General features: G+C 35.4%; 1 protein-coding gene across 1 annotated transcript in view; it reads right to left on the reverse strand.

Annotated features, from left to right (window-relative positions):
- The window catches only part of ARL15 (ARF like GTPase 15), a 423,298-nt gene that overhangs the window by 211,037 nt on the left and 197,020 nt on the right, over window positions 1-15,241 (reverse strand). The window contains exon 4 of the mRNA XM_024740364.1: window positions 13,606-13,814. Within this exon, the coding sequence (XP_024596132.1) occupies window positions 13,606-13,814 (209 nt within the window). The remainder of the gene's footprint in view (window positions 1-13,605; window positions 13,815-15,241) is intronic.

Raw genomic sequence — 15,241 nt, forward strand, 5'->3', positions numbered from 1 at the left:
AGAACACACCAAGTGACACACTATAAAAAGCAGATTTCTGGGCTTCTGTGGTGCCTGCCAGAAACCTAGAGATCTGCAGGTAGGTCCACAGCTAGTGCAAGCAACTCCCTTATTTTTATGCTTTGGCAAAGTATAACATTCTACATTTGCTTTTGTATTTTTTTTTCTTTTAAAGACAAAGCTACTAACTTAACAGTACTTCCAAACTGACATATTAAAAAATTAAGGCAGAATGATCTATCTGGAACATCATCAAGAACAAGCTTTAGTATCAAATTGTGCAAGGGAAAAATCACCGAAAGATCTGATCTTTCTGGTTTCATCCCAACAAAAGAGGAAAGGATGTTTTATTAGCTTAACAATTTAAAAAAAAAGCAGTTTCTGACAAGAACTCTGTATATATGAAAGTAAAATAAATTAATTGCTTATAACTAATCTACCAAAAATTGTAAGGGTTGTATAAGGTCCTCATTGCTTCTTTGTTTTCCTTTCAGGTTTTTTTTTTTTGTATTTGTAATTTATTCTTTGAGCACCCTCAAAAAGCATATAAATATTTGTGCCTATATGAACCGTCTTCTGTCTCATTTTTGTGTATCTGACGAGCACTGACGGGCCACTGTACCAGACACAGTTATAAGTGCCATTTAATCCTCATAACATCGCTGTCCAGAGGAGGGGAAGGAGCAACGATTAATACTGACTGAGCACTCTCTATGGGCTCAGTCTTCATTTAATCCTCACTGCTCGCTATGAGGTAAGTTCTAGGATTATCCCCATTTTACAGATGAGGAAACAGACTTAAAGTATTGAGTATTTGCCCAATATGACTCAGCTGGTCAACAGTAAGCAGGATTTAAATCCAGATTCTGATCTCAGTCTTACTGTTTGTCATCTCCAAACCCAAAATGCCAAGTTAAATACACCTCAAGTTAAACATGTGTATGTCCTCTGACCCAGTAATTCCAATTTTACATTATATACTTGAGAAATGCTTGCAAAAATACAAAAGGAAACACATACAAAGATAATCATCAACAACTTTGTTTATAATCTCAAAAATCTAGAAACAACCTAAAAGTTTATCAGTAAGAGAATGAATGAATAAAAACTACGGCACAGTCATGCCCTGGAACATAGACTCACTTCTGAAGAACTGAGGGCAAAGCATTTAAACGCATGTTTAATGATTTGCTTCTTTAAAGTAAAGCTCTGAAACAAATATGGTAAAAATATTAATATTTGCTAAATCTGGGTGTTGGGTGGATGAATTTAGCTGTTATATTATTTTCTGTACTTATCTGTATGTTTGAAATTTTCTTTTTCTTTTTTTTAATTTGTGGCTGCGTTGGGTCTTCATTGTGGTGCGCGGGCTTCTCATTGCGGTGGCTTCTCTTTTTGTGGAGCACGGGCTCTAGGCATGCGGGCTTCAGTAGTTGTGGCACACGGGCTCAGTAGTTGTGGCACACGGGCTCAGTAGTTGTGGCGCATGGGCTTAGATGTTCCACAGCATGTGGGATCTTCCCAGACCAGGGATCGAACCCCTGTCCCCTGCATTGGCAGGTGGATTCTTAACCACTGCACCACCAGGGAAGTCCCTGTTTGAAATTTTCATAATTTAAATAATTTGAGTATGACTCCTTGGATACATATCCTCATACAATCAAATATATCTTTCTCGTGTAATCAGAATTGGAGTTTTACTAATTTGACTTAATAAACTGCTTAAAACTCATGGTAATAATCTAGAGAATGAACTACTAAAATTAATTTTCTTGAAATAATTGTAACATTTTACTGCTATTATATTAGAAGTACTAGCTTTAATATAATTATGTTCATTAATGTATAGTTCATATTTCATTGTGTTAATAAGCAAAATGCATTAGGTTGGTGTTTCTAACCTTTTGATATTCAAAGTTTTATAATAATGTAGGCTGGCTGAAGGCTGAGAGTTATAGATTAGAGTGGAACAGGGCTCATGAGGAGTAAAGAGAATACTTTTCACTGTATACTTTTTTGTACCCTCTTAAAAGTATACTATGTGGTTTTATTAATTATTCAGATTATTAATTAAAATGGATTTTTAAAGATTATGTAATATTCCATGGAGATCCAAGTGAAAATGATAGACATACATTTTCTATAGGATGTTAGTCATATAATCTTAATTGACAGAGAATGGGTCAAGTAATCTTAACTACAATTCCTTATAAACTTGTCCATATTCGTGTTCAGACTGAGCCAGAGAAGAGCTGTTGTTCTAAAAATAATTTCAGTGAAAGTAAATCCAGGAATTACAGCCATATCTCTTGCTTAAGCATCTTAAAGATATGACATTTTTAATAGCACACATTTTTCAGTTCAGCTTTACTACGGCTAAAGAACCATATGACAAAATCTTGGCTAACTAGAATCCAAACAAGAACAAGTAAACAAGTACTAAAGGAATTACAATTTTTATATATTCCCTTTTTAACAGATGAAACTACAAAAACACAGATTTGTATCTAGTGTTTTACCAAAAAAAGCAATGTCTAGAGCCTCATATGGAGTTAGTGCAGATTCAACAAAATATTCTATACTTTGTGCATCAACACTGCTAGAACTAACGTTCTAAATAATTAAAGGGCATTGCACATTGAGAATCATTACAGAAAGATGGTATTTCCCTAGGGCAGAAAACTGTGCTGATAAAGTTTAAAAGACAGAAAAAAAAAGACAGAGAGAGCTTTTTGTAACGTGTAAAAGAGATAGCTATATTAATAAAAATTTTCTGTTAACTATAACAGGTTCAAGCAATCTAGTGATCTCATGTTAAACGTCTGTTTTCCCTTTTCACCTAAAAAAAATGAGCTTGTTTGCGTATTAATATAAAAATCATTAAAAGCTATTATTAAGAAAAAACAGAAAGATATCAAGAGCTTTAAAGAAAAAACATCAGGTCGAGATAAAAATTTGGAAATTCAGTATCATTTTTTATTGCTCCAAACCTGCAGAAACATGCATTTTTACACTTATGAATCTCTACCTACACATTTAAATAATTCAAATATTTAGACTTCACTTTCCAATAAGTTTGACAAGTACCATTTTAAATGAAACTATATTAGAACTGAGTAAAATGTAAATCTTTATATATAACAGGAAAGAAAGGTGTTCTTTCTTAAGAATTTATGTTTTTATGTTTTGGAAAATCGCGCCATTTGTCTGGGCATATGATCTGCTTTTGCATAACAGTAATTAATAATAACAGTATCAGTGATACTATTTACTGCATATTGATTATGCCTCTATCTCAAGATCTTTTTTGGTTTATTTTTTCAGGATCCCTCTAATGATTACTCAATCTTCTCCTCAACGCAATGTGCTAGATCATGAAGACAGAATATCTTTCTTTTATAGCACTGTTAACAATTGCAATCTTCAACCAGCTGTTCTCTAAGGATTCCCCTGCCAAGCTCTTATTTTCATTTCATTATTTCTTTGTTCTCCTGTCTAAGCTACACACAAGTTACCCAGATTTTCCACTCTGGCCCCTTTCAGTAAAGACTTCTTTTGGCTTGACAAATTATCAGTCAAAACTACAGTCTAAAAATAAATAATATATTACAAATTCTCCATGTTAAAATTATATCATTCTGTGCAACATCCAAATTATTTCACAGTTCATACATAGAACCTTCTTCCCATAAGGCTCAAGTGATTTTACTTATCATTTATGAAAACAATTCCAGTTATTTTACGGAACTATTTACTGTCAAAACATTCTTTACAAGCATTCTTTTCAAGCTCCATAATCTTATTTCAGGTGTGGAATGAACTAAACTCAGTCAGTCTATACACACACTAATGAGTTCAGACACTTGAATATGTTTAATTGTAAGCCTAAATAAAACAAAATGAAATTCTACTTGAATCTTTTCCTTTACGTACGAGTAGAAAACTTGTAGATGTTCTTTCTTTACAATTTTTGGTCAAAGATTTATATGAAATTTGGATTTCAGAATTTCTAGTAATGAAGTTAAAGACCTTAATAGGCCCAGTCTGGAAGGAACTATGCGGTGCCTGCAAACGGAGATGCTAGTTTTATTCATTCGACTCTTGTAAGAACACCTTGTTGTTTGTACTGAAAGTCTGCACCTTACCTGCATTTGAACCACTAGATACCCCTTTTCTCAAGAAACGAATACTCAAAGTGGGTATGTGAATATTTAAACAAGAGAGTTGTGGCTGCATATGGAATTCTACATAAAGAGATATTACTAAAGAAAGAAAAAGAATGAGTCTAGACACCAGTGAACAAAAGGTAGAAGAGGTTCTATAGACAAATTACTCAGGTGCGGATGAGTCCTTTTCTACCAGAGCCCAGGCTCATTGGAAGAGTGGCCACTTCTTAGCACCATTCAGTCTACTGTCTGTACCATTGCCCACGTCTAGTTCATTGTTTTCATCAAAGGCACATGCAATTCATAGGTAAAGAAAAAAACTAAAGTGGCAAGGAGAAAATGCCTGTTTCTGAGCAGCAGAGTGGTCTATTCATCTCAACAGATGAAAGCAGGTATCTTTCATTATGTGTTTTTGTTCTTACAGGAGGAAGTCTAAAAATACATGATTTTCATATTTGTGCTACCACAGCCGAGCTTTTCAAAGTCACTGCCAGAAATGGACTGGTTTTCTTACCTGCTTTTTCCATGTTTTAAGTTAAGGATGTCTGCCTCATTATAAACCTTGCTGCTTCCCTAGACTTTCTGTAGTCTGGCTTCGCTGTGATTACTGGTCGAAACCTTTAATTACAGTATACAGTTTGTGCAGCTGCCTGGAAATTGGTCTCAGGGTCAGTGGCTCTTCCCGTTCCCCTCTTTCCATTCTTTTGAAGCAATATTGCTGAACTGGAGGCATTGTTCCAGCTTTTGGCTGTGCTCTGTCTGCTGCACACTATGAATGGCTTTGCAATCACTCTAGCAATTGGTTCTTCAAGTGCCTTTAGGTTGTCAGTTGTAATTCATTGGCTCCAGGCACCTTTTCTCTTTTTATTCTCGAGGTCTTTTCTTATTTAATTTGCAATAATATTAGGGAATGTCTTCTTCAGACATGTCACTAATGTCTTTCTGATTATGAGGCTTGGTATACATGTGACTTTCATACATCTGCCTGTTAAAATGTTTCACTACTTTCCTTATGTCTGATATGGGATGACAATCTTTGCAGTATCTTGCAAGGAATTTAGCTTAATCTTGAAGTCTTCTTTATAAAGAATAATCTAAAGAATCCGCTGTAAAATACTCTCACTGGAGTTAATTTATGTAATTAGTTGTTATTTTTGTGACTTCCCAAAGGCGTAATGTTTCATTTTTGTAATAAGAATTAAGCTCTCATATTTTCTTCCTAGAATCGTGCTCTATTTTTTTAGTACATACAAATTATAAATTTGAGCTCTTATACAACTGAGAAATAGTTAAGAAATAAAGGGTTCTGACTATTTAGAAATTAATGCCTATGTTTTTAGACCCTTTTCAGAAAACCTATCCTCAGACATCTCTTGAGAGATTATATAAAGAAAATATTCAAACTATTCAAAATGAGTTCTGATGGTTCTGCACTAGAGGAAGTTTATTTTTCTTTAGAGAAGAGAATAAACAAACATATCTCTTGATCTATTTAGGAAACAAACAAACAAAAAACCTTTAGTGTATTAAGTCTCAAATCCTTAGTTCTGGATAAGACCCAGCAGATTAACCCCTCTCATTAGTTGTAGCCATCCCAGAGTAACCAAAGGTATTTTTAGGCAGACACTATGTAATAATAATAATGATAATAATTATCATAATGATAATAACTAACACTTATTGTGCTTTTTATCTTCAAAGCACCTTACTGGCATTAACTCTGAGTCTATTTTCAAATAAATTTAACTCGACAAATGTTTTATTAACTTTGTAAGCTATGGAATGTGTAGTAACTGAGTTTCTTTGCAAATGAAATAAATAAATAAAACTAAGAAACAAGGAAATGATTCTGGAAACTTTTGCCTCAGAATCATTTGTTGCCTTTGCTGAATGAGAGTTAATCAAATACTTATTTTTACAAACTACAAAATTGAAATACAGATATAAAGGGTGAAGTTCACCAGTACAACCAGTCAAATACATATTGCTTCAAATAACGAAAAAGTAAAATAATATCGTTTGGATAAAATCAAACTCTAACTGTATTAGTTATGGTTCATTATTGTAAAATATTTATAGGAAGAAAAACTGTTAAATGTAAGAATTTTAAAAATCCTTCTAAGTTTCACAAATGTAATAAATACTTTTATTAATTTATACAGCTAAATTTGTTTTTATTAACTTGAATACATTGCTTTAAAATCATCTCAATTATGTTCCCATAGAGTTTCACCATGTACCATACCAGCCTCCACATGAGAAATATAAACAGTAAAAGACAGTTTGTGATGCTAGCAAGTGAAATAAGCTCTATATGGTTAAAAGACAGGCAATTAATAAAAACATATTAAAATAATATTATTCAGGCAGGATGTCCTCACTTTTTATGAGGGACTTGGGAAGAAAATAGTAACCTGTTGTAAGCAAAGTCCTCAAGTGAACAAATATAAGTACATAAAAAGACATTAAAACAAACTTTTGTAAATATGGTAGTTAACAGATTGAAGCTTTTAAACACTATTAACATGGTTGGAGTGGTGAGGTTTCATAGAAGATGTGGTTCGTGAGCAATATTCAAAGGTCAGGGTTTGATGCAGAGGAAAAGGAAAATTTTTATATTCAAGGATAGAAATAGATGACTCATACTGAATAAAAGGAGAGTAGGGAAATCTAGACAAAGCTGATGGCATTAATCCAACAGGGAAGCACATACAGAAAGACTCAGAGGTAGTACTCATTCAAACAACATATAGCGAGCACAGAGACATAAACCAACAAGAACTCCTGTCCTGCAAGTAGCTTGCAATCTTGAAGGGTAGACAGAAAAAGTTAATAGGCAATTAATTCTAATCTTTATGATTAGGATAAGACCAGGATGCCTTGGGAAGTCACAAGGAGGGCATCTATCTCAGTCATTGGTATCCAGGAAAACTTGTTGCGACACATAAGCTTTGGGTGGTTTTCCTACGGCAACAGGAATAGTGAGTAGTAGATGAAATGACAGAGAAAAGAAAAGGGAATTCAATTCTCAAGCACATTAACCTGTTAAATCTGTGGTGTTTCATTTGATTCTAGCAAGAATTAGAAGATAACACTGATTTTTAATATAGGTATTGTGAAAAACAGAAAGGAAGTCTGTTCTTTCTGGTCTGTGTTGGGAGATAGGAAGGAAGGGAGGAAGGGAGGAGATGTGGGAATGTAAACAACCAGGGAATTCTGAAAAGTACTACAGGTGAGAGAGCTGGCACTAAACTGTCTGGAGGAGGAAAGTAAGAATTGGAAGAAGTTCCAAAACTTGCCAGCTTTACAGAAAATGAAGATATACATGTGACTGAATAAAGGAAGAAAGTGGAAAGAAATGGGGGTTTTATAAAAGAACATAATGAATTCGTTTTGCGTATACACTTTATATTATCAAATGTATTACTTTGTTATCCCACCTAAACAATTTTCTTGATAGAAGGGACCTTTCTTATGTAACATATTTGTTAATGGGAATTTCTTTAGTTTTCAGTGGGCAGGGCATATTCTCATCATATTGCCTGGTGGATGCAAGAAACACAGGTATACAGGGGTTCCTAGAATGGTGAGATCAAGATGGCTAGATTTAGAATCAATGAAATCAAATATACAAATTAATTTTTTTCAAGGAATGCATATAAAAAGAAAAAACACATCAAAATACAATAAAGGGACTTCCTGGTGGCACAGTGGTTAAAGAATCTGCCTGCCAATGCAGGAGACATGGGTTCGAGCCCTGGTCCAGGAAGATCCCACATGCCGCCGAGCAACTAAGCCCGTGTACCACAACTACCGAGCCCGCACTCTAGGGTCCACGAGCCACAACTACTGAGCTCGCATGCCACAACTACTGAAGCCCACGCACCTAGAGCCCGTGCTCTGCAACGAGAGATGCCACTGCAATGAGAAGCCCACACACCACAACGAAGAGTAGCCCCTGCTCACCTCAACTAGAGAAAGCCAGCACGTAGCAACGAGACCCAACGCAGCCATAAACAAACAAACAAACAAATAAGTAAGTAAATAAATAAATAAATTTATTATTTTTTTAAGTACAATAAATAAAATATTCTGGCTGTTTCAAGTAGTCTCTAAAAGTTGCTCTATAATAATGACACTTTTGTAATTAACTATTGAAATGATTGCGATTTCAGCTTCTCTTGCAAGTGAGTAAACAGTTTCAAGAGATCACTGAGTCATTCAATGGAAAACTAACTTCCAAACGCTCTCATTGTTTCCCCAAGATTAAACTGTAACAGAATGGAGTACATCTGTAAGGAATGGACAAAAAATAAGTTGTATCTCTTATATCACTTTAGGATAAGTGTACATCCTATAAGGGAGTTTTCAAACTGCTCACACAATGGGTATGTACACTGTTCATACCTATTTCAATACTGAAATCGAATCAGTATTCTAAAATGCTGCCAAGAAGCAGGTCAAGATATTTGGAAGACTCTTAAGATTTAAAGTATACAACACTTTACAATGACTATACCACACACGCACACAAACACACTCATTTCTCTCCATATACAGAAAGTAATATTAAATTACGCTGAGATTTTATGTGATTTAAACACTGCTTTGCACTTCTAATAAAAGATTTGTCATGTAAAATCAGAGATGGTATTCATTACTTCATAGAATTACCAGAAAAGAACAGCTCTCCTGTCAAGCAGTGTAAATACAGAAATTTTAAACTAGTGGATTATTTACAGACAAACAGTGTCCAAAAATTTCAATCTTGCAAAACTCTCTCTGGCCCTTTGTAGGAAAGGGGAAAAGTACACGACGTAGAAATAATTATCTATAAACAAGAAGTAATTATATTTAAATGTACTAGTTAAACAACATAAAACATATATTAGCCCTCTCTTCCAGAAAATGTCTAGACTAAGAAGTGAGAACTAGATAAACTATTCATGACATGGTAAATACTGAAAGTACTATTCAAAAACATGAATATTGATAATCAAAACAAAACATGGTCTAAAAAAGTAATGTTTATATCATGATAGAAATACAAATACTCTTCTATTCTTCTCAAATAGAACACCACATTCTATGTACATCACAATAACGAACTAAATTACAATTGAGCAAAAACTGAGAAATGCCTGACTACAAATCTCAACTTTAATGCTGACATCCTAATTTACAAGCTGCATTTTCCTATGCTACAATTAATGAGCCATGGAACCAAATAGTGTCATCTGACCTTATAATTCTACTTCAAAATTCTGTTTCACAGTTTTCATCCTTTTTTACATTTTTAAAATTGAAGTACAGTTGATTTACAATGTTGTGTTAGCTTTCATATTTCTTAATATTGGCTTTAATATAAAATATTCAAGTTAACTCAGTATTTTTGATGTATTATTTCTGAAAAAGTTAAATACTTTTGGATTAAGGAGATGAATGAATATCAAATCAGATTAGACTGCTGAAAGGATAAACTATTTCTTTCATGTTGACAAAATGTGTTATTTTATAAGACATGGTAATGCCCAATAAAATGAGAATAAGATTTGAAAAAGCTAGGAGGTAAAAGAATCACCATCAGCAACTGTGTCGAGGGAAAACAGGATTACTTTTATTGGCTACTCTATCAACTTAACTGCTCATAAAATCCTCCTGATCTATTAAATAACTTCAGAACTGAAGTATGCTCTCCTATGGGAGCTGTAAAACAAATTAGATACAATTACAATTCAATACAAATAAAAAACCAACCTATTTACCCCTAAGATGATTCTTGTTTTAGAAAGCTTTGTCATTTATATTAGACCAGAATTTTCCCTAATGAATCAAGTGGGTCACTTGACATAATTATAGATTTTCATATTATGTTTTCTACAGAGGAAAATAGTTGATATGAGTAAATTCTGGAAAACTGTGGTAACTACACCTCCCTAAAGTGAATACAACAAACATCTGTTGCAAGAACTGCTTGGCTTTCAGACAGTATGTAAAGGGTGTTCTTTTTCCCAGTGTTTTGTTATTACACACAAAAAAGCTTATTATTTGTTAAAAAACATGTTTCTACTATTGAGTCTCAAGGCATAAAATCTTAAAATTCTGGTAAGTTAAACATAGGTCATTGCCAGGTAGGTATATCACAGAAAGGGAAACTATGCAATGCACAAGACTCCACTTGCTTTCTAAAAGGGCAACAAAATAATTGGGCATGTTGCCCTCTGTCAGTGGGTTACATAGTAATTTTAACCATTGTTCCTATCTTAACTTACTTCTCAACACAAACCTAGCAAAACTCACATCATAGAGGAGGGAACTAAATACATAACTTCCTGATGATTTTCATCCTCTGTTGGAATCCAAGTGATAATTCAGCTTTCTCCTTTGGATTTCACCGGCTCCTACCAGCTTCTAAGCTCAGTGGTAACCTGATATCCTCATTAAATGATAAATGAATTCTTAAAGTTTTACTCCAGTGACAGGATAAATAATTGCAAAATTTCTGCATAATGCATTAAGCACAAAATGTAATAATTTCAATGGGAGGAGGGGAAGAATCAACAAGCCTCTATGCCTCGTCTTTTCTTAACTGCATCAAAGAATTGTTCTGTGCTTCTTGGTAAACTGAATGCATTTTCCCTGATTCTGAAAGAACAGAATTTTACCTACAATTCACAGGTATTCTGCAGAGTAAAACACCATCTTTTTAGTATTTGGAAATTCCACAAAGTGCACACAAATGAGCAGGTACAAATGAATAAAAATGTTTATAAGCAACAGAGCAGCGCACAGCACGTAATACCTTTAGGATCAGGAAAGAAAGTAATAAACAGATGACGACTTCTCAACATATTTCAAGTAACACGTAACTTTGCTCACTTCTCAATCTTCTATCTCCTCTTCTACTCGTGCCTACTCCCAACCATTCTGAGGTTACTATTTATAAAAAAGTTTAAGATTCCATTTTTAGGTTAACAATAAGGTATAAACATTCCTAGGAGTACTGCAGCAAAGCATCATAATAACTACACTGAGAAACCTCTGCTGTTCAAGGAATGGGGAAAATAGGAAGCTTCCATTTCTTTCTCTCCCAAATCCAAAGTAAGTTTAAGTACTTCATTATGTTTCGATAAGTTCAAGATCTACAATGGAATTTGTTCATGGATTCAATTAGGGCAGTCTAAAATGTTAACATGCACCTGGCCTAGTACGTGTTTATATAATCATAGGGAAAATGCTTTACATAGAGCAGTCCTCAAAATGGTATTTGCAAATTCCATCACAAGTCAAAATTTTGAGGAAAGTTCATTTAAAATGGACATGAGTAAAAAGGAAAAGTCAAAGTCACATATGTTCCAGTACATACAAGTTTAGAATAATTTTCAAAGTATATCTATGATTACTCTACATTCACAACTTCTTCTTACTAAAAGATGAATCACAAAAAGATAGTTAGTTGCCCTTTTCCTAGGAGACACAGCCAGCCAACACCCACATGGCATACTCCAAAGCAATCAATTGTTAAAAGCTTCCTTTATTCAACGTAGCAGTCTTTAATTCCTATGGAGGATTACCACGGGTCATATATTAGGTTTAAAGAACACATTAGTTTCTTTTTTTGATGTCTATGGAAACATATAAACAGTTTCTTAAATTAAAAAGCAAAAAAAAATTATATTTTCCACAATGAATCTCAGAATACTAATGCATTTTCAGCAAAGCACCTTATAAACATAAACTAATCTAACATTCATAACTACCCATCATTATACACTATTACGTCCACTTTACAGACAGAAAAACTGGTGCTAAGAAGTTAAAAGATGTACCTGAGGTCTTAAGAACAGATCAGGAAGGCACCCAATTATAATGCCGAAGATCTGCACATTGATGACTGTCTAAATAGATTTGTATTACTCTTTTTATCTTAATCACTTAATGTTATCCATAAGGTATTTCACAAAATCTAAAAAGGAAAAAGGTGCTAACTACTTAATTCTGAGTGAGGCAACTAAATATACACATAAGCTCTAAAGCTCTATTTAATAAGAAATCCTTGCCTTCTTTACTACTTTTCTAAAATAAATGACAATTCTCTAGATACAGTATCTCCTACACTTCAAATTAATCCCACTTCTCATTTAAAAAAAAATCACATTATTCCCATTTTACAGGTGAGAAGACAGGCACAGGGACAAAGCTATTTGCCCATGGGTCCCACACAAAGTGGGAGAGAGTCTGGAGTTAGAACATGTTATGTCCTGGGTTCCTCATCCATTTTCAGACTAAAGGACAATGTGGCTTCTATTATTCCGAAGTCACTAAAAGAAGCACACAAGCTATCTACCTTACGTTTGGTAGTGTATATATGTCCATGCCTCTCTCTCGCTTTGTCACAGCTTTGTCACTACCAAACGTAAGGTAGATAGCTAATGGGAAGCAGCTGCATAGCACAGGGAGATCAGCTCGGTGCTCTGTGACCACCTAGAGGGGTGGGATAGGGAGGGTGGGAGGGAGGCAGACACAAGAGGGAAGAGATATGGGAACATATGTATAACTGATTCACTTTGTTATAAAGCAGAAACTAACACACCATTGTAAAGCAATTATACTCCAATAAAGATGTAAAAAAAAGAAGCACACAATTTTTGAAGGGGGGGGTGGGGGAAGTAATGGAACATATCCTGAAAGTTACAGGTGTAAAGGAATACATCAAAAGTTTTGATTTCACTATTCTTAAGGTTAAAATTCACTATAATTTAAGTTTTGAAAGCTATTCACATATCTTATTACTTTAGTACCATGAATCAGAAACTCTGCTGAGACACTGATTATCTGCCCAGAATTAGTCTCATGCTTTTACAGGAAAGATACAAGCTAAGAAATGAAATTAAATATGGAAGATAAAGAATGGGTCCTTACTAAAAGGTATTTGCTGGCATGGAACTTGCAAGATAAGACATCACTTTTCAGCCTGGCTGATTACAGAATAGGACCCATTGCTTCTCGTCCACAGTGAGCATTTCAGAGGGACAAGAACACGACATTTGAGGGCAAGTGATGCATGGTAATACGCACGATGCATGCCTTGAAAAGAAGAATGAACTAAGTAAGCTGTCGAGGTAAAAAAAAAAAAATGTTAAATGACCAGGCCTTTAGCCCTTTAAAATAGATGAGAAATATATTCCTATAAATCCTTTAACTTTCGCTAAACAGTTAAAAAAAAAAATCTATGGTCTCCAAGTGGGGTTATGGGTGTGAATAATAATTTTTATCAGATTGATATAGGCTTTTCTGTTTTCTAAAAAAACTTAGGTCTCATGTTGCAAAACAGTATAACCAGCATATGTCCAATTACAGGAATATTTTCAGACTCCAACATGGCAACAAAAGTCAACAAACAAGACAGACAAAGAGCTGTTGCCTTAATGAGACATACCTCTTGTACTGATCGAGCGGCTGGCTTGTCTTGATGATTGGCCAATATTAAAAACGGTAAAGTGCATAACTGTGGGTGCTGAAGAGCTGAGTGCAGTTCATTTCTAGCAGTCTCTAAATCATCTTCTGAAGAGGCACTGTCTAATACAAATATTACCCCTTGAGATCCTTGGTAGTAGCGGCTCCAGTATTTCCGGATATTATCAGCCCCTGTCAAAAACAAAACAAATTCTCTTTTTAAAAACAGCTTTCAGCAACTGAAAAAAGTTCCCAACAGTAATTTCCTATTGGAAACCAATGCGGCTTTAAAAATTAAGTGCGGGGCTTCCCTGGTGGCGCAGTGGTTGAGAGTCCGCCTGCCGATGCAGGGGACACGGGTTTGTGCCCCAGTCCGGGAAGATCCCACATGCCGCGGAGCGGCTGGGCCCGTGAGCCATGGCCGCTGAGCCTGCGCGTCCGGAGCCTGTGCTCCGCCACGGGAGAGGCCACAACAGTGAGAGGCCCGCGTACCGCAAAAATCAAAACAAAACAACAACAAAAAAATTAAGTGCGGAGATCACAGATGATGAGAACAAAGGCATTAGAGTCAATGGGTGGATATGGCCTTGAAGGAGAACACTAAAGTTTAAGAGTCATTCTTCATGCCTTTCTTATCAAAATATGGAAGAAAGAATCAGGATAAGTACTTCTTAGACTTAAACACAAAAGAATGTTTTCAGATTTTGCTTAATAGTCCTGAAAAAACTACCCTCTCTACACACTGAGTTTGAGCCTAACTCAGAGAGCAGAATAACCAAGCTGTTCACCAAGGGTTCTCTCCATACCAGTAACATTATCTGGTTGACATTTTCTGAGGACTGCTTACACTGATCAGGACAGCCTTTTTTTTTTTTGTCTTTTTTTTTTTTTTTTTTTTTTGCGATCGGCGGGCCTCTCGCTGTTGTGGCCTCTCCCGTTGCGGAGCACAGGCTCCGGACGCGCAGGCTCAGCGGCCATGGCTCACGGGCCCAGCCGCTCCGCGGCATGTGGGATCTTCCCAGACCGGGGCACGAACCCGTGTCCCCTGCATCGGCAGGCGGACTCTCAACCACTGTGCCACCAGGGAAGCCCAGGACAGCCTTTTTTAATTTATCCAGAAAGTTAAAACTATTAGCACAATACCTTTATGTGTCAAAGTGCTAAAGTTTGTAATGATGTGAAATCTTGGCCTTTGGTACATCTGCATAACACCATTTGGCAATGAGCACACTCATGGCTTCAGTCTGATGGGATGTTCATAGAAAAAGATATTGAGATGCTCTTCAGCCAGGGCCAAGTCTTATTCCTTGTCATATTTCCAATATCTAGCATAATGTACAACTCAAAGTTTGATACAGGAATGAGGAAAATGAGGGAAGGAGGAAATGAAATTATACACTAATTAGGCTTCCAACTCTGAGGAAACTGGGGCCAAGAGAGGTGAAGTGACTAAGCTCCATTCATGTGTATAGCAAATCACAAACTTGAGATCTGTGTCTGAGTTAGTAGGCAGCTTGCCCAGGGAGGGCATGGGTATTTCCCATCACATCATGATGAATAATTCCTTTTCTCTGATTCATGAATAGCATGGGTAATTTTTATGAATATGTGTGTATTGC

Source organism: Neophocaena asiaeorientalis, unplaced genomic scaffold (genome assembly GCF_003031525.2).
Source record: "Neophocaena asiaeorientalis asiaeorientalis breed wild unplaced genomic scaffold, Neophocaena_asiaeorientalis_V1.1 scaffold57, whole genome shotgun sequence".
Taxonomy (NCBI): Eukaryota; Metazoa; Chordata; class Mammalia; order Artiodactyla; family Phocoenidae; genus Neophocaena; species Neophocaena asiaeorientalis.